The sequence below is a fragment of the Branchiostoma floridae genome, chromosome 2, assembly GCF_000003815.2.
Source record: "Branchiostoma floridae strain S238N-H82 chromosome 2, Bfl_VNyyK, whole genome shotgun sequence".
NCBI lineage: Eukaryota > Metazoa > Chordata > Leptocardii > Amphioxiformes > Branchiostomatidae > Branchiostoma > Branchiostoma floridae.
The window spans coordinates 8,421,048-8,441,398 of NC_049980.1; the positions used below are offsets into that span (position 1 = coordinate 8,421,048).

The 20,351-nt window shown below is 40.3% G+C and overlaps 2 protein-coding genes across 4 annotated transcripts; one reads left to right on the top strand and one right to left on the bottom strand.

Annotated features, from left to right (window-relative positions):
- Positions 1–480: 480 nt before the first annotated feature.
- On the top strand, positions 481–6,351 carry LOC118409511 (COMM domain-containing protein 9-like). Its single transcript, XM_035810578.1, has 2 exons — positions 481–731; positions 4,926–6,351. Exons 1-2 carry the CDS (start codon positions 591–593, stop codon positions 5,388–5,390), a joined length of 606 nt encoding a protein of 201 aa, XP_035666471.1. The 5' UTR covers positions 481–590; the 3' UTR covers positions 5,391–6,351.
- A 101-nt stretch (positions 6,352–6,452) lies between these two features.
- On the bottom strand, positions 6,453–16,622 carry LOC118409510 (copine-3-like). Of its 3 annotated transcripts, none has more exons than XM_035810576.1 (17): positions 16,350–16,622; positions 15,299–15,467; positions 14,788–14,967; positions 13,882–13,956; positions 13,557–13,628; positions 13,174–13,257; positions 12,553–12,642; positions 12,273–12,377; positions 11,759–11,842; positions 11,503–11,562; positions 11,087–11,220; positions 10,504–10,558; positions 9,993–10,178; positions 9,252–9,384; positions 8,896–8,999; positions 8,227–8,364; positions 6,453–7,490 (listed from the first exon to the last, which is right to left on the bottom strand). In XM_035810576.1, exons 2-16 carry the CDS (start codon positions 15,464–15,466, stop codon positions 8,245–8,247), a joined length of 1,650 nt encoding a protein of 549 aa, XP_035666469.1. In that variant the 5' UTR covers position 15,467; positions 16,350–16,622; the 3' UTR covers positions 6,453–7,490; positions 8,227–8,244. The 3 variants fall into 3 exon arrangements, 2 of the variants coding, with proteins under 2 accessions (XP_035666469.1, XP_035666470.1); XR_004830451.1 differs by lacking the exon at positions 16,350–16,622 and adding an exon at positions 7,903–7,948 and having other exon boundaries at positions 7,361–7,490; XM_035810577.1 differs by lacking the exons at positions 8,227–8,364; positions 16,350–16,622.
- Between the last annotated feature and the right edge of the window lie 3,729 nt (positions 16,623–20,351).

Below are 20,351 nucleotides of genomic sequence, written 5' to 3' on the forward strand. Positions count from 1 at the left end.
TGTAACGTTAAACATATTTGTTTTGTTTGTGCCTTTTGTTATAACATTATATTCATCAATACCTGCAAAGTGCATTTGTACAATGAATTTCACATACTTTGCAGTTTTCTGAATGGCTCTTTCACAATTTTTGTCATATGGAAGCAACCTTTTTTTTCTATGACTCAGTGAAGAGAGTGAGACTTAGGAGGTCTAAATTAGCTATTGTGCAATGTTGTGGTTTGAACCCTGTTGAGACAATATGTAGCTTGCTTTTCTACCCTTGTTCGCTAGATGTCGTGGTTAGGCAAGTGACCCGATAACCAAAGAGGGCAGCATAACACATCTAAAGAGGGCAGGAAAGCACTTTGATATATCTGTTTTTTTGCCATCACGAAAAGCTAGAATAAGTAAATATCATCTAGCAAGATAATCTATTATCAAAGAACTCCATGCCTTTCGCTGAATTCCTTGCTATGATTTTTATTTGCGTTGTCTGGCCCTCATACTTCCCCTCGTGAGAGTTCAAAGGTCAAAGCTCTTCCTCTGTAGTTTTCCAGGCTCCATGGAAGTGTTGGAGCTCGTGTTTAGCTGCATTAGAGCTTAAAATCATGGCTCCAATTGACTCTATCAACTTCGAGGCGCTGAAGATCCTCCTGAAGGCCAGCTCTAAGGAGCAGGTAGTGGCGTTGTGTCAGCAGGCGTCTACTCTGGGGCAGACAAAGACGGTCCCACCCCAGACTGTCTCTCAGGTGAGGATACGCCTACTGTAGTAGAAGTTCAGGATAACGTTACTGCATACTGGTCAAGACGTGACTGTGAAAGATCTGACATATGTTCTGGCCTGTTCAGTACAAACCTGGAGTGTTGTTACACCATGATGCGGTTTACTGGGTGTGGAATATAAACAAACAAACAAACAAACAGTCTACGTCACTACGTCTCTCAGAACACCGTGCAGGGGACTCCGGATCCATGGTTTGACATCTGATCTCCAAACCATACTGTACTTGACATTGATAGCGCATACGGTTAACATTGTTGATATTTTATGTTTTAAGATATATTGCTGTGTATATTGTAAATACTGTACATCTAAAGCAGTGGGAGACGAAGCACATTTTATTTACAAATGTTCATTCAACCATTGAAACCAAAAGAATCACTCTGTCTACAGAAGCCACAAAGACTTATCCCAACTTCCCCCCATTTACAGACGAACAGAAAGCCACTTTTCTCATGAAATCGCAGACCCCACAAATTTTAGAAAAGGTGGGGCTTTTCGTCTCCCTCTGCTTCCACAAAAGAAGTCAAACCCAACCTTTTTAGAAATAAACAACACTAGTATTACTACTATTAGAGTAGAACATTGTTGATAACTGTTCATTGTCACTTGTATATCTACTATGTTGATACCACGTACTTGCAATTAGCCCTCGGGCACGAACTTGCAAATAAACTTCTTAATCATTATATATATATATATATATATGTTGTATTGTTTTTATACAATGTTTGTACCGGGGACCTCTCTGAACCCCTACCCCCACCCCGTTAAAGAATACACAAATAACTAGAAAGGCCGACATTTGCTTAAGAGCAAATACAGCATATTTCAGCCATACCCCTTCCCACGCAACATTGGACTGTTCCAAATCACCCCTGCGCAAAAATGGAACATCCTCTTAACAGTACATTATCCCCCAAAGTAGACTGGTATTGTGAATTGATTCCAGGTAAAAACAGAGCTTGCTTCTATTTTTCAGAAAATGACAATAATCACACCTTCCATTCAGAAAATTTTCATCATGACTGAAAATTGTTGAATGACTTCATGTAATGTCATTAACAATTTTCAGTACGATAACTAGGTGTAAGTTTAAAAAAGTATAAGCTCCTTGTGATGTGGGTACATTTATTATTGCAGTGAACTTTTTTTATTCAAGTAGGGCATACGATTTAATAATTATCAAGCAGGTGCAGGTACTGTAGGAGCATTTGTTTTCTTCAAGCTGTAAAACTGTTAAACTGTTTTACTTTGTATGCAATCAGCCATCGAGCCTATTCTTATTTTAGTTTAACAACTTCCTGCCAGACCCGGAAGATACGATTGAACCTTGTTCGAGGATTTATTTTCGTCTGTCTGGTCAGTCTGTTCATACCCTGGCGCTGAGAGTGTTTTATTGGGCTGAAACACTGGCAGTTAAAAGTTACTTACAATTTAAATGTTCAATGCTTATGTCAAACAACAACAGCACTAGGAAATGTGGCCACTATAGACAGGTGGTCACTATAGAGAAAATGCTGATCTATTGACTAGGAGCCATACGTTACACATGATTTCAGTACACTGATCATTAATCATATAAACATTGCACAGGTAAGCCAATTATTTAGATGTACAATTAAGTTCAAATAATTCTGAAGAGAGATATTGATGAGAAAATAATCATTCTCGCCACTGTCTAACTTATAATTACGTATCAAAACTAAACGCAGATTTTCTAACTAACGCACCTTTCGCCGACTTCATCAAAGGACCGCCGGCTATCAATCAAACACGGCTGTTGATTAGACTTAGAGTTTCAAACAGTCATGTGCTGTGTGCCAGTTGACAGCGAACTTCATGCTACGTGATGTTTTACATTGCTTGGACCTTCTTTCCTACAGCGGTGCTTCTACAAAATATTTAGACTGTAACACTGAGTCCCACATGTTTTATAGAATAGAATTTGACGCAGAACAGCGTTTTTTGCTGGGTATTTTTCTTGAAACATGTCCGTGGGAATATCAGCGAGGCGGCGACGTAGGGATATCAGACCGTCAACAAAAGTCGCACGGCGGCTAACGGCGCAGCGAAGATACTAGCGCTATAAATAAGCGCTTCAACTAAGGATGGCAACCCGTACAATATTTTTGTATACTGTTGAGCTAAGTAAAGTTTGTTGTTTATGAGGTTTTAGTTGTCTTTGAAGCTTTGACCCGAAATATTTTAAAGTCAAACTGCTGAAGAGAAGTAAGTGACTGCTACGATTATCGTAGATATGGCCCTAAAAAAACTGATAAAAGAAGCCTTCTCAATAGTCTAAAATGCAAGAGCTTCCGGGGGGGCTTCGCCCACCTGGGTCCCCCCCACAGTGGCCCTGCCCCTGGACCCCGCCAGGGACATTCGGCGGCCCCCGGACCCCTGTCCGACGCTTTGAAAAAATCCTGGCGAGAAGTCTGTACGGCCTGAGTCTTCAAGTTAACGTATTGTGTGGTCCCGCTTATGAATATTAATTAGCCTTCGCTTTCCTCTTCGCTGATTGGCTGAACCATTAATTGAATTAACTCTTCCTGCCGGCTAGACGCAGGTGCAGATGTCGGCTCTGTGGGGTGAACGTCCGAAAGGTCATGGCATGGAGAACGAAAGAAAACCAATTTCCCCTCAAAAAAGTGCTGTAATTAAGCCTTTTACAGTACTTTATGCCAAAAATTTTACTTGGATCATTTCACCAACTATCTTATGCCTATCTATACCAAATGTTACTCATACCCAGGGTACAGGGTTGCGAAATATACCGTTATAAGACCGTCAACAACAGTCGCACGGAGCTAACAGCGCAGCGAAAATACCATCGCTAGCGTTTCAACTTCGGATAACAAGTTATAAGTACTGTTGAACTCAGTAACGTTAAAGTTTGTTTTTAGTTGCCTTTGACGGTTTGACCTGAAATAGTGTTACGCTAAACTCCTGAAGAGAAGTTAAGTGACTGCTGCGATTATCATAGATATGCCCCTAAGAACTGATACAATATAAAGCCTTCTGAATAGTCTAAAATGCGAGAGCCTTAGGCGGGCTTCGCTCCCCCTGGCGGGAACACTGCTATATACGGGATCATGAGGCCCCGCTTATGAATATTAATTAGCCTTTGGCCTCCTCTTCGCTGATTGGCTAGGTCTTTGATTCAATTAACTCTCCGGCTGACGCGCACAGGTGTGGCTCTGTGCGGGGTCACGGAAGGTCACGTCAGGAGGCCAAAAGAAAACAAATTTCCCCTCAGAAAAGTGCCAAAATTAATCATTTAAAGTTGTTTCTGTCAAAAATTTTACTTGAATCTTGTTACCAAGTATCTAATGCCTATCTATACCAAATTTCAGGTCATTTAATTGTAATACCAGGGTACAGGAGCCAAAAGTGTCCTTTTTTGGTCAAAAATTGGCCAAAAATCGCAAAAATAAGCATTTTGTTGTACTGTACACCAAAAGTGTTATTGAATTTATATGAAGGGATTATCAAGGCACATCTGTGTCAAATTTCAGCTCATTCGGTTGCAATACCAAGGTACAGGAGCCAAAAGTGTCCTTTTTTGGTCAAAAATTGGTCAAAAAATCGCAAAAATAAGCATTTTGTTGTACTGTACACCAAAAGTGTTATTGAATTTATATGGGGGCATTATCAAGGCACATCTCTGTCAAATTTCAGCTCATTTGGTTGTAATGCCAGGGTACAGGGGCCAAAAGTGTCCTTTTTTGGTCAAAAATTGGTCAAAAAATCGCAAAAATAAGCATTTTGTTGTACTGTACACCAAAAGTGTTATCGAATTTATATGGGGGCATTATCAAGGCACATCTCTGTCAAATTTCAGCTCATTTGGTTGTAATACCAGGGTACAGGGGCCAAAATATACAGTTTTGGTCTAAAATTGACCAAAAAATCTCAATAAAATCATTTTAGAGGCAGATATGAAAAAACTGAGAAAAAAGCATCAAGGTATTGGCCCATTCTACCCCTGTGTCAAATTTCAGGTCATTCGGTCCAGGAACGGCGGAGATGAATCACTTTGAAGATTTGACAGGAGAAAGAAAGAAAGAAAGAAACATTACGAATACAATATATTTCACCATACTATGTATGGCTGAAATATAACTATATAAGAAATGACCTATATCTGGTATTTCCACAGGTATCCGCAGCCTTGTCAGTTGAGCCGACAGATGCCAGACAGCTGACCCAGGCCCTGCAGGGTGTCATCTCCACCTGTCTCCAACAGGACCTGTCTGACTCCGCCTCCATACAGCAGATCTTCCCTGCAGACTTCCACCCTAACCTGAAGAACCTCCTGGTGGGGGTGTTGGCAGAGCACCTGTCTCAGTGGAAAACACAGGCCATCAACAGCCAGGTGTCCCTGCCACAGCTGGTGGACTTCGACTGGCGGGTGGACATGAAGACGTCTGCAGACAGCGTGAGCCACATGTCGGCTGCCACCTGCCTGTTACAGCTGAAAGTGCAGAATGTGCCGAAGCAGGTGGATAGGGTGCCCCCGGTTGACGTGGTGAATGTTGAACTGAGTAAAGAGACGCTGGACACCATGTTGGATGGACTGGGCAAAATCAGGGACCAGCTGTCCTCAGTGGCCGCAAAGCCATGATGTGCTAAGCCATAATTCCATTGTACTTGTAAAATCTATAACTAAATGGACCAAAATGTAAATTCTCACAGTATTATGTGATAGAACATTCTGTGATTTTGCTTCTTTGTATCTTGAAAGTTGAAATATAGAGAACTGGTATCAGCTATCAACAGAATGTGTAACTCATGATAATATAAAAATTTATCAATCAAAGCATTCTGCTGCAGCTCACATATCTTTGTTTGTTCAGACTCTTGTAGTGCCTAGTGGGTCAGCAGGTTTCCTTGTTTCCGTAGCAGGTTGGAAACTGGAACCCATCTGTGAGGCTGATACCAGTTGAGCCACAGGGACATCCCTCTGCTGCAGCCCACAGGTCTACTAAATAAACTTGAATTATGCCTGCAACAGTGCTATCGCCAACCAATACAAATCTAACAAGAACTAGTACAGTAATATCACTGTCTGATCTTTTAATATGTGCAGTGTGCATCCGGTATAGAACTGTTAAATCAGATTGAACAGCATATCTAATCTGTAATAAGAAGGATTCAAATTTTCATTTCTCATTGTATTGGCATCTGTATTGTTTTTACTGTTACTGTTTGTACTGAACACTACACAAAAAGCAAAACAATGTTAACACGTTACTTAGGCCACAGCATGTGTTATGTTATGGATATGTCCACAATATAAACTTATTAGCAGCAAGGAGGTTGTTTTTCTTTAACCTCCTTGTTAGCAGTGACCAATCGCTCTCATACTTAGCTGAACAGCTCCCGCTGGCAAACGGCTGTGGCTAATGTGTACCCAATTACTGTCTGTACTAACATAAAGTTGATTGGTGCCGAATTGTTCTCAGATTGCCCACATAGAACTAAAAACAACAGCGATGGGAGTTTTGCTAAACCTGGGTACCATCCGGATAGTAGTTTGCTCCTGCATTTATTACATAACTATATAAAGCCATTTCTCACTCTGACTTTTATCATACACTATATACACTGGACATACTTTGCTCCAAGAAACAAAACAGCAACATCAATGTAACATACATACACAAAATGCACAAAAGCTGGCGAATATTGCAAAAAGATATTTTATTGCAGTTATATATGTGCTTCATAAAGTCTTTGTGAACATCTAATACTTACAGCAATCGGGCTATAAAGCCATTATTAAATACATTATTAATTTAATGCTTTCTGAAATAATTATTGCAAAAAGATCTTGCCGTATATTATTAGTCATTACAAGCAGGATACCCGGCTTACAGTGAGCCTGAGGACAGTTGCTGCTTATATGATAATATTAGTAATTTTATTGCAATTTTTCCCTGGAGTCAAGTGCATGATTGTAAATCTTAAAACTCTAAACCAAAATCAGACCACTTGCATTTCTAAATTTATGCGTTTCAAAACAAGGTAGCTTAGATAGATATTCAAAGGTTCCATTTTGCACAGTTACAATTAAAGCTCTTAATATATATGTACAATCTGGGAAAATAATTCCAATGTACTGCAATAATTCCAATACCAGTGCAATGACATGTCTTCTTCTTTGCCTCATTGCCAGAAAGTTAAGGTTAATAGTCCATAGCTGTTGCAAACTATCTATTATCTCTCCTGACTTAAGAGTTATCAAAGAAACAACACCCTCCCAGCTTTCTACACACCAAATTTGCCCTAACTACAGTAGAGTCCGGTGGGACATGTTCCATAATGTTGTCATATAAGAGAGAAGTATCATTCATCTTGAATGGTAATGGTTAATTGAGGAATTTCTATAGGACATGATTTGGGTAATTCCATTGTGTGTGACTACACTTCCACCTAATAGAAAAAGAGTAATTTCATATTTGGAGGTGCACCTTCACCTGAAACTTGCTATATAACATGGCACTAGAATAACTATCATTGTGAGTAAAAAGTTACAATTTTTTCAAGAAGTGAAAAAAGCCTATATAGTATAAATATTATGAACTTCAGACTACTGCCAGGGTCCACGAACAGCTCACAGTGGCCGGGCATTGTTGGGGAGGATGTTCTTCTTAGTGAAGTAGGTAACAACCTGCCTGGGAACCTCAGCCAGGACTGCTTTAGCCAGCTCAGCAGAATGCTTCTGTTGGCATAAGAGAGGAACACATTCAAGTCTTAGCACCCAACAATCCTAACTACATGTTGTATATGTCACCTATCAACACATTATGATAGCAACATCTCATTAAGCAACATCTCATGGCAAAAATGATCTCTTTTCAGTCATAACTGAGCATCAAAATGACAAAAACATGAAATCAACAAAACGGCACAGCAAACCAGAAACTTAAAACAGGTCACAGCACGTCACACAAAAATGAACACAAGAGTCACAGAAAACAACAATGGTTATGATAGGAAAATATTATCAGAGGTGACATGGTGGAGGGACAAGCTGTTAAGGACACACACTACGTTCTTGTTATTGTTGTTTAGGGCGGCACAGCTACTCACTGATCATTGTATGTGTTTTACCAACTAAGACAGAAAATCACCTGGAGAGGTGATGATTGATCACTTCTTTCTGTGTCATGAGGCTTCCTAATAGACAAGTTTGGAAACACTTCAAGACAGACACTGCAAAAACTGCAAAGCAAAATCTTGAAGGAGCATTAAAGCAGACTTACACCAGCTGATTAAGATAAGCAAGTAGTACAACAGTACTATTTTTTTTCTAACAAAGATTGAATGAATTGTGCATTAAAAAGACCTATGGCATCTTATTCATAGGAATAAGATTTAATGCTTCATTCTGTTCCTGAAGCATTAAACAAATAAATACCATGCCAACTTTCTCTAAAGCAGAAATGGAATTTCACCTTTTGCCTACAGAGTGTCTACACGGGGCCTTGAGTGGGGTTAGGTGTGTTGGGGGCCAATCCTCGCTTTTTGAAGTACTGGACAACTTGATTGGGCAGCTCTTGGAGAACGCTCCGTGCAAGTGCTGCAGGGGCTTTCTACAAAGTGAGAGAGAGTGAAGTTACTAATATTAAGCAGAGAAAATATACCCATCAACCTTGTTAATTAATGCACCAGAGAAACTGTAGGCAATGCGATGTAGCAAGGAAAAGTTTGAAAGATATCAGTTAGGAAGAGGGGGGGGTCAAGGCTATAGGGCCATTTTGTAAGTTCTGAGTACACCTTGGCCTAAGGCCTATGCATTACAGGACATGATGGACAAATAAGTGGTAGTTTAAGTTAGAAAAACAATGTACATGAGACAGATAGGTAAACAAGAACTTCAATGTTAAGTGATTTGATACAGATGATAGACATTTAAAAAGTGAAAACTGTGAATATATAATAGCCCTCTCATTCTAGGTTTCCCGAAGTTGGTGAATGTCAGACAAAGCATCTTTAGCCTTTATTGGCAAGTAATTCTAGCAAAATGTTAGTACCATACAGAAAATGAACTTTGTCAGCAAATCTCGCTGATATCATGATACATTGTGAAGTCTGTAGATGATTCAAAATTTGTTCGGACTCACATTCTGAAATTGTCGGAATGGAACAAACTGCACAATGTCCCTCAGTACAGGCTCTCCCCGTGGAGACTTCAGTACACCGTCATCCCCGTCCAGTATCTCCATATCTGTGTCAGGTTCAGTGAGAGAATAAGACTGTCATATATTGTATCATTTTGTCATACCTGGGCCACAATACCATTATACAGGCATTCCAGACTGGGTGAAACATGGGTTATTACATTTTAAATGCACTTTGGTTGCATCAAGTGTTAAAAGTTATATACATGTACCAGGATTCAGTCTCTGGAATTGATGCTTTCAAAAGATATTACCATTACTGGCCAAAACCCTTCTCATAAATGAAATACTTGGAATACCTGCAAAGTCTGCACCACCAACGCCGACTATGATGATGGACATGGGGAGGTGAGAGGCTCGCACAATGGCTTCTCTTGTGGCATCCATGTCAGTCAGCACTCCGTCAGTCAGCAGAAGTAGGACATAATATCCCTGAGGGAGGGGGATACAGTACAGTACAAGCATAACTTCTAAAGTGCAGTATGTGGTTTGTATGTTATTAAGTAAAGTCACCACAGGGATGTGAGGGGGCAGTCTGGCAGTTCAACTAATAGATACTATTAGACAACTCTTGTCTGCTATCAAATTTTACCAACTTTTCTATGAAGTCATCAAAACACTTCACAAAAATGAAGAGTGACTTTAACTTGAAGTAAACCTTATCAAACATTAAAATATATATTATTTGTACGTCATATTTTGCACATAACATAGCAAAGCTGTGGGCAGTACTAGTTTTTAGTGTCTGGATACTTTATTTTTGTGAGAAGTACCATTGATTGACTTTTCAGCAAAGCCCACACTGGAGAAGTCCGTGCTGCCCAGATCTCAATTTTTTTTTAGGTTTTGCTTTCAGGTTTTGCTTCCAAGTATCAATACCAAGTTTCAGCTTAATCCATTGATGCAAAATGTCAGCTAAAATAAAATTTTTAACTGACTTTCTAGGAAATGCCCAGTATATACGTCATCTTGTAATGGGTGCTAAATCACCCAACACAATCATGTTGAAGACTTGTCACATGTAAATGTATTGCTCTTACTGAAGCTCCAGGCTTCTGGGCTGCCTCAGCGGCAAACCTGGCCACATGGTTGATGATGGGAGAGGCATTGGTCGGACCGTACAGCTGAATCTGGGGAAGTGCGTTCTGATAGGCTGTAAGGATGCCGTCCACACCCGCACAGTATGGGTTCTGAGGGTTAAAGTTCAGGGCAAACTCGTGGGAAACCTGCAAAGACAGAAAAATATGTAAAATATTGATTGATTTATTTGATTTGACTTTTAAAGTACACATGGGACACTGTAACTATTGCTGGTGACGTGAAGCATGCACAACACATTACAGAACATGTAGCAAAACATATATGGTTTAATCTACCAAACAGAAAGAAAGCATTAAGTACAATCTAAGTAGTAGCATTATAAAATGTAACCTAGAAAAGTTAATTTCAGTAAGATTCCCAGTTTCCTGTTTTTTCTGAGTGTACATATATTCTCCATACTACTAATAAAACAAGGTTTGAAAACCACCACACAAAATGTTTGAATTATACCTGAAAGTCAGGAGGAATTTTGGCTCCAAAGCCAAGAGATGGAAACATCTTGTCCCTGGGGGTAAATGGGGAAAAAAATGAAAAACTTAAAAGCAGGACTGCTATACATCAATAGAGCTTCACTATACTTAGGTAGTACTGTGCTGGAAAGATCTTATATCTTCATTTGATAAGTAATGTTTAGAAGGATTTATTATCACATATCACATTATTCAAGCAACATGTAAGGCTGGTCACTTTTATCTGCGGGGCGACCTATATCCGTTGTACCTCAAAATGTGGTATTTAGGGATATTAAGTCCCCGGATGGTGGTTTCAGACTGGAATATTTTGAATATACTGCAGTTTGAAACTACTGTCTGTCGACTTTGCATCCATAAATACCCCATTTTGAAGTGCATCGGATATAGGGTACCACGCGTTGTATTGTATTGTCATATTCCATTGACCCAAAATATGAGTACATATACATTGATATGTACAGTCCATCTGGATACTGGTTCATACATGTACATGTATTATACTCCTTTCCTAAATGGTATCTATGTTCAGTTGGTATATCAGGAGTAGTGCAGGTGCTTACGTGTCATAATCCTGGACTACTCCTCCCACAGAACCAATAGCCAGCTGGTACTGGTTAGGCAGGCCATGACTCAGGTAATGTAGGCTTGCTGGGTCCTTTGGGTTGCCGTTTGAAGCTGTGAAATCTATTCCAACCTGCAACCATTCAAGATAAGGTTCAAACTGCATCAAAGCTATGAAATCAAACATATTGCGATGAAGGTGTCTAGGTTGTAAGATAAGCAAGATAATAGTTGCCAAAGCAACTGGAAATATTTATTTGTAAATGATCAGATATTTCAGACAGAAACTGCTGTCTTTTGTCATTGACTTATGCTGCCTGGAACACCTGAATGTTTACAAGATAAATGCATTGCAGCTTTAGAACGTTTCTAAATGTGTCGAAAAAGCAACACCATTATCAAGCTGATAACTTACTGTGAAGTTGATCTGGCATCCTCCAAAGACATAGTCCAAGAAAGAGTACTCCTTCCTCAACTAAGGAAAAATAGAAAACAGTAAAAATGTTACCCTTTGTTGCACCTAATTTAAGGTACATGGTATCTTAAGTTAAACAACAGAGTTATCCTCAACTGTCCTGTTCTGGCTGAATGTCAAGGAACAATCTCAGTTATTCTAATTATGTCTGAACGTACAGTAATGTGCAAATCGGTAAGAAAATAGAAATTCTTACAATACACTTGGTGAGAAACAGGATCCCAGAGTCTTTGTAGGATGACTTCTTGGTTTTCTTAGGGTTGATACAAGGAAACTCCACCTGTAGAAACAGACAAAGTATTGTTTTGATGTTTCAGTTTACAGTCTGAAAGAAGTTAGATCTTTAGCAATTTCCAAACACAATTAGGTTGAGATTCAAACCCTCAGTTTCATAATGTAGAGAGGCCTGACTGCTCATAGCAAGCTCAGGCTTTACTGTAAGTGGATTTGAATTCACAAGCATTTTTTTCTAAGCAGGAAAATTTTAAAGGCTGGGGTACATAGTATATATCTTTGTACATGTAGGTGGACAGAAAACAGAACAGGCATTTTCATGGTGGTTTTATGTTTGTGGTAAAGAGCTTATTACAAAACTACGGCAAAAGCATAACACCACAGCAAAAATTACAATATCATATGGTCCTATACAAAAAAGGTTGAAAAGTTAAGAGTCAGCAAACAGGATGTGAATAACGCAGAAATATCTGTACCTGTCTCCTCCCTCCCTGGTTATCATCTATCATCTGCCTCAGGGTCGTGGTGGCTTCACCAATCAGGTCGTGGCTTCCATCTGAGTCCCAGTCATAACACACTAGCTGTGATGCAAGATGTACAGTGATTAGCTATAGTTTCCATCAGAACATACACTGTAAATACATTTTAAAAATTGGCTATTGTATCCCTGCAAGCAACAAGTGGAAATAGACAACACATATAATTATAATAAGCATGTTGTGAATTTAAAAGGTTTATGATGAACAAATTTCCCACCTTCAGTTGCTTCTCATAGTCTCCATTACAGACAGATTGCACAGTGAGTGTGAAGTCCTTCCAAGTCGGGCTCAAGTTGTTCTTCACTACCTACATATAAAACAGGAAAAATTCAACTTAAACTTCAAGTACTAGTAAGTTACTATATCAGTAGACATGCAGTGTCATCCAGTGTTTATCTTCACTTCATGTGTAAATGACAAAAGTGAAAGATTTAAAACAAAACAATATATCTATGAACACATTGTTGTTTTATACACATGGATTTGCTCTCAGGCAGCTAACTGTTTCATAATACCTGATGGTGATTTGCAAAATGTCACACTGCATATAAGAAAGTTATACTTTCAAGTCAACTTTCTCTCCATAATTAATTAAAGTACAGCATATAACATTATACAGTATAGCACATTAATTAAAAGGTATGTAAACCATAAGATGATGATAAACCAACCATATTAGATGTTTCAACATTTGATAAAATCATATGGTTAAGTCAAGTAAAAAATCAGAGCAATAAGTGACCATCCAAATCTAATTGCCAGAGGCAGTGGCAGCAAATTTCTTCTGAATGCCTGAGTGTGTTATGTGATTGTTTTGCATCTCTGGAAATCCCCTCACCTCAGTCCTGTGTACCAGCTGCCAGAAGCCATCCTTGCCTTGTTTGTGAATCTCCAGGTATGGATCAGACTTGCTGAATGTGTCCTGTAGAAAACATACATGGTATGACGTTGTGATCATCCGCCATCTCCCATAGACAGAGGCATACAATAATGTATATCTCGCTATTCGAGGCTGAACAAATGCATGATTATGGTTTGTTGTGCTGAAGTTGTGTTGAAGGCTTAGGACAGGACACCACTAGTTGGCAGTGGAAGGCACATAGCTATAGGAGCAGAAACAACTGTATCTATGATAGACATGAATACTACAGAACAGATTGAAACTAAAATAATTCATTATGTAATGAAGCTATGAAACCCCTCTCCCCAAGGAGCACATACCTTCTTGTCCAGTTTGTGAGCTCTGAAGTTGATGTCCACAACATGGTGGTCTGTTAGCTCCTGAGCAACTATCTGTGAAAACAAGTGACACAACATAGTAACATTATTTAGTACTTAGTTTGTAGACACTCAGAGGCAGAATCTTGAACACACACACACCTGTGTGAATTACAAGCAGAAACCTGTGTGATAACCCAAAATATTTAACAGTCTGGAACACCAATATCGAATGTTATCATGGCTCAGGTAACGTTACAGGTAACGTGACAGGTATTAGTCATGTATTTCAGACATAGCAATTATTTGAAGCAAGCACCATGCTCACCTTGATCTCACCCTTCCCAGCAGGCTTGCCTGTCTTCAGGATGAGTGGCTTTTTATACGTTCCGTGTGAAACAATCTGGATAATAATAAGTCAATAATGAAAAGTCAGTCAGAAATTCAAGCTGAATAATTGAGCATGTAGTTTAACAACGATCAAGAAAGTTTCATCCCATCTTGCAACATTTTATTCAAAATTTGTAAGTTTAACTTTTAGTTCAGCTCTATATCATAAACTCATAGCAATCTTTTCACTGCTGATTTCTATATAACAGTTATTATGCCCGGATATTCCTCTGTCTTATTCAGGATAACGAAAATGAGGTGCAGCGTGTTTCCTCCTGGAAAAGCTTCATTGCTATGAACAATTTTACATGGGCATAAATTGGCACAAACTACATGAATTCAAGTTACACGTGGCACTGAAAATTTGATGTTAATCTTTAAGTTAACATTTACAGAAAATGCAGTAACTTTTGATAACATGCTTTTTTACATTTGCCAAACCTGACACTCTGAGGTAATGTTTTTTTAACCTGGCTGTAAGTACACTAATCACAATGTGTTGACTGTTACAGTACTTTATACAACAACGAAAGAAACGTCCTTTTTGAAAATATACAACACATGTTCCCAAATTTCCGATACTTGAATACCACGGAAAAATTCATATTTCTCATGCAATTAGATAAACCATATATTATTGATTCCATTTATCCTTATGTTTATAATTGTTTTAAGAAGCGAGAAGAAGTTGAACTTGTACATGCTTGAATGTATTAGCATATGTAGAGATGATAAGATACCTTTTTTGCCAAAATTGTACCTTATCACTAGCGATACGACCTGTACTTAGCTAGTTTGAGCACAAATTTACAATAAAGGTCATTCATTCATTCATTCTCTCTACCTGTCCCAGGGTGCATTCCAGACTTCCGAGAAAATCATCATCATCAAGCGTAGACGTGGCATTGTCGACATCATACACAGTAAACTTCAACTTCTGAACCTCCTCAAAGTAGTAGTCCACGTCAAACTTAGTGGAGAACAGAGGGTCCAGGGTGTTGACCACCTGCTCAGTCCTCCCAAACTGTGATGGTGGGATAACAGTTTATAACTTGTACCATTGTACAAAAGTAAGACAAATCAGGTGCATTAAGTGCTACATATGTAGTGTTGGTGATTTGACCCTGAATGCAGTTTAGCATAAGAATTAAAGAGCAAAACAAAATTAGAAGAGAAGAAGTTCAAGTGCATGTGAGAAAAACACTTCAATCAGTCTGAAAATGTCCTACTAGTAGGACATCAATCCTATCCTAATGCTCTTAAGGTGTTTTACTTAGTAATAGTAGTGTTCCTGGTACATGTAACTTTATTTGCAAACATAGGTATTATAAAGAGCTGTGTTCCTAACTGTTTACCTCGAACCACTTGTCTCCTTCCTGCATCATGAGAACACAGATGGGGTCGGATTTCGAGGTGGTGTCCTTATTCATCAGGTGTTCACAGCTGACGGACAGCTCCACTTTGGAAACAGGGGGGCCACCAACAGGTGGTCGTTGTTGTTGTTGTCCATATGAGAAGGCCATCCTTTTCAAAAGTGTAACAGTCACAGTGGTCAGGAAAGGAAAACAAATGAGAAATACTTTTTTAAAATAATAAATGAAATCATCATTGCCGACCAGGGCAACAGGTTCAGACCTTTCAGCCTAGTGGTTAGCGGTGTTGGTTTCATGAGCTGGCGGACCCAGGTTCGTTTCCCGGGAGCAAGGAGACTGTTTCTATTCGCCTGTACTTTAAGCTTCACAAGTGCAAGTAAAAGTGATTACAAAAAGCAAAACAACAAGAACGTAACAATAACACATTAGGATGCAAGCGAGGCCAGAGACAGATTGAAAACTTTGTTTGGGCATCTTTTATCAAATTAACTAATTTTTTAGTTAACAATGAGCCACTACAAACTATCAGTAAAACAACGAACTAGGGTGCTTGGTGGTGAAAGATTTCACTTACATTGCATTTGAACATGTACAATGTAAGTGCACAGCCATGAACCGGGAATAGGCCCATGAGAATGCAATTAAAGATGCATGGCAAATCAATTACATTATTTAACGTTACTGTTAGATTATTGGCTCCGTGACAAGGTTCCGTGACGAGTGCGTGGGTGGAGAGGTACGCTTTCAGCAGAGTTGCTTCTCGGGAACAAGATCTAGTAGAATCTATAACGTTAGATGAGTCTTAGATTCACTGGAAATGTCGATCTTGCCTCGTCGTTTCAGTCTCCCCAAAAGCCCTCCTTCAAAACCAGTCGAAGTTCTTTGCAAACTATATGGACAGTTGGTTTACTTCCGCATTCCGGGGACAGGCGTGTCTGTGGCTACGTGAGCTGCTTTCTGCTTCCCACCTCGTGCGGGACGTTAAAGACAGTCTCCTGTCAAGCACATCAGACAAACAGGCATACTATCTCACCTGCTCTTTATAAAGACACGTTCCTCGCCTCGAAGTCAACAACTCCACGCCCAAACTGAGCTTTACTCTTTCCAAACGGTGCCGATGTGGGTCAAAGGTTATAGAGCATGCGCACGTGAATTATCTAACAGGCGGGAAATTTGAACATCCGACCTGTAGCAAAGCACAATCTTTCGATACGGTTTGCGGATAACAATTAAATAGTTGCGTACAAAGGGTTCCAACCATTCCAAGTTTAATCCACCGGTAAGCCTTCTCACATTAGTCGGGACGCATGTACGACTCATGTGCGGCGACAGGAATTCTAGGTAATATGTCAAAGGGTGGAACGTTTAGGCCGGCACAATTAAAATGAAATCCGTCTGGAGATTGTGATGCATATCGAATGAATGGGCAAGACAAGGACAGTTTACTTTTTGTGGGCCTTACCCTTTGACATATTACCTAGAATTCCTGTCGCCGCACATGCCTAGCCTCCTGAGCCTCCTGACTCTATTTAATACATGTATGTGAGAAGGCTTATGGAGTCAATCATTTCTCCGTGCCTGCAGCCAGAACACTCCTGTCACAGCAAAGGTCCCTGGCCTGTTGAAGACTGACTTCTTGCAGACCACGGGGCAGTAAAGAAGGCAGGAATCGGATCCATCGAATCCAACTCGTGATGGATAACAGGCTGTCGATTTCAAACCAAGGTATCTCTCTATTATGCAAATCTGCGCGTGACAAGATCTGACAAGTGCATTCCTCACGAGCTGAAAGGCGGGAAACAACAACCCGGTAAATGAACAGAACCGTATCTACCGGTAACCTCATTGGAGTAACTATGCAGGCTTTTCATTGACGTCGTACTACAGTTGTGTAATTATAATTTGAAACCTCCGACGGCCATGTTGGCGGGTAATTGAATTAAGCGGTAGCATATTCCTTTGGTTTACAGACGTACGTCAACGGGCGTCCAGTCCGCGGTCTTGAAGTTCAATCAAGTCCACGGCAGTGGAATACATTACGTCTTAAGGACCTCCAAGGCTCGGCTGGTATCGGCGCGTCTACAGGCATCAAGTCCTCGGTCCTAAAGTTCACCATGAAAAGTACACGGCAAGTGCAACTACGTCTTATTATTAACGTTATGTTACCATATTACTTTACTGCACAACAATTGTACAAGGTACAAAGTATGGCATCTACATAACTATTAAGGCTTATGTAACTAATACAGGAATTGTAGTGTGGGATAAGGTTTCTTACAATCATTAGAGGCTTTACAATCATTGAAGGAATTCATAATGTCTACACATTCTTTGATATATGCAGGGATTGTCACATGTCATGATGATGTATTTGAACTTGGACTTCAGGTCCATTGAGATAAATCCTTGTATATGAAATGACAGCCTTGTCTATAGAAATTTGCGTGAATCAGAATATTTGGGACATACAACCATAAAGTAATATTCGTCTTTAATTAGATCTGGACAGAATGGACAAACCCTCTGGTCGATAGGGACTTTTTGGAATCTCCGAGATTTCTTCCCATTGCTCAAGACGACAGAGGTCTTGTTGTAAGTGGGCCTGTTGCGCTGGCTCTGACACTACTTTCTATACGGCTGTGTCATCTGCGAAAAGCTTAGACAGTGCCTCCAATCTGTCAGGCAGATCATTAATATAGGCCAGAAAAAGACAGGGCCCCAGGACTGAACACTGGGGGACCTCTGACTTTACACTAGTAATCTTGACTCCATAACGTTTGAAAGTTGAGAACATTCAGCGTCAACGGTGAAAAAGGAGGTTTCCGGGTCCCCGACTTAAGCGGTTAATCCGAATAGTTTTCAAGCCCTGTACAAAAGTAAAAAGGTAATTTTTAGTAATTAGATGACTTTTTGCTTTCTGTCCACGGCTATAACTCAAATTCAAGTGATTAAAGTAACGCACACTTTCTAAAGCTCCATTTTGGAAAAAAAACACCACCTGTCAACGCACCGGGTAGGGTAATGACTTAATAACGCGATTGTAGCTTAGGGTTCAAGTTCCGGAAAACCGCAAAATATTCGAATACTTTCTTCTCGAGATATTCTTGAGTATACGGGCTCTGTTTAGGCGCAACCGCTAGCTCTTTTTTTGGAACACCGCCTGTCACGGCAACGGGTAGGGTGATACCTTAATGTCGCGATTGTGGCTTAAGGTTTAAGTTCCGGCCTGGCACACTTCGTATGGTTGGATAGGTCCCTTAGTAAGGAATTGTAAGATGAAAACCGCAAAATATTCGGATACTTCCTTCTCGAGTTATTCTTGAGTATATGGGCTCTGTTTAGGCGCAACCGCTAGATCCTTTTTTTGGAACACCGCCTGTCACGGCAACGGGTAGGGTGATGACATACGGTCGCGATTATAGCTTAGGGTTTAAGTTCCGGCCTTGCACATTTGGTATGGTTGGATAGGTCCCTTAGTAAGGAATTGTAAGATAAAAACCGCAAAATATTCGGATACTTCCTTCTCGAGTTATTCTTGAGTATATGGGCTCTGTTTAGGCGCAACCACTAGCTCCTTTTTTTGGAACACAGCCTGTCACGGCAACGGGTAGGGTGATATCTGAATGTCGCGATTGTAGCTTAAGGTTTAAGTTCCGGCCTGGCACACTTGGTATGGTTGGATAGGTCCCTTAGTAAAGAATTGTAAGATAAAAACCGCAAAATATTCGGATACTTCCTTCTCGAGTTATTCTTGAGTATATGGGCTCTGTTTAGGCGCAACCGCTAGCTCCTTTTTTTGGAACACCGCCTGTCACGGCAACGGGTAGGGTGATAACATATACGGTCGCGATTGTAGCTTAGGGCTTAAGTTCCGGCCTGGCACACTTGGTATGGTTGGATAGGTCCCTTAGTATGGAATTGTAAGATGAAAACCGCAAAATATGCGGATACTTCCTTCTCGAGTTATTCTTGAGTATATGGGCTCTGTTTAGGCGCAACCGCTAGCTCCTTTTTTTGGAACACCGCCTGTCACGGCAACGGGTAGGGTGATGCCTTAATGTCGCGATTGTAGCCTAAGGTTTAAGTTCCGGCCTGGCACACTTGGTATGGTTGGATAGGTCCCTTAGTAAAGAATTGTAAGATGAAAACCGCAAAATATTCGGATACTTCCTTCTCGAGTTATTCTTGAGTATATGGGCTCTTTTTATATTTAGGCGCAACCGCTAGATCCTTTTTTTGGAACACCGCCTGTCACGGCAACGGGTAGGGTGATGACATACGGTCGCGATTATAGCTTAGGGTTTAAGTTCCGGCCTTGCACATTTGGTATGGTTGGATAGGTCCCTTAGTAAGGAATTGTAAGATAAAAACCGCAAAATATTCGGATACTTCCTTCTCGAGTTATTCTTGAGTATATGGGCTCTGTTTAGGCGCAACCACTAGCTCCTTTTTTTGGAACACAGCCTGTCACGGCAACGGGTAGGGTGATATCTGAATGTCGCGATTGTAGCTTAAGGTTTAAGTTCCGGCCTGGCACACTTGGTATGGTTGGATAGGTCCCTTAGTAAAGAATTGTAAGATAAAAACCGCAAAATATTCGGATACTTTCTTCTCGAATTATTCTTGAGTATATGGGCTCTGTTTAGGCGCAACCGCTAGCTCCTTTTTTTGGAACACCGCCTGTCACGGCAACGGGTAGGGTGATAACATATACGGTCGCGATTGTAGCCTTGGGTTTAAGTTCCGGCCTGGCACACTTGGTATGGTTGGATAGGTCCCTTAGTAAGGAATTGTAAGATGAAGACCGCAAAATATTCGAATGCTTCCTTCTCGAGTTATCCTTGAGTATATGGGCTCTGTTTAGGCGCAACCGCTAGCTCCTTTTTTTTTGGAACACCGCCTGTCACGGCAACGGGTAGGGTGATACCTTAATGTCGCAATTGTAGCCTAAGGTTTAAGTTCCGGCCTGGCACACTTCGTATGGTTGGATAGGTCCCTTAGTAAGGAATTGTAAGATGAAAACCGCAAAATATTC

Coding starts and splice junctions, on each gene's coding strand:
- LOC118409511 (XM_035810578.1), top strand. CDS start 591: ATGGCTCCAATTGACTCTATCAACTTCGAGGCGCTGAAGATCCTCCTG. Junction 732..4,925: donor CACCCCAGACTGTCTCTCAG/GTGAGGATACGC, acceptor GTATTTCCACAG/GTATCCGCAGCCTTGTCAGT.
- LOC118409510 (XM_035810576.1), bottom strand. CDS start 15,466: ATGGCCTTCTCATATGGACAACAACAACAACGACCACCTGTTGGTGGC. Junction 13,258..13,556: donor CTCACAAACTGGACAAGAAG/GTATGTGCTCCT, acceptor TGTTTTCTACAG/GACACATTCAGCAAGTCTGA. Junction 11,221..11,502: donor GATGCCAGATCAACTTCACA/GTAAGTTATCAG, acceptor GAATGGTTGCAG/GTTGGAATAGATTTCACAGC.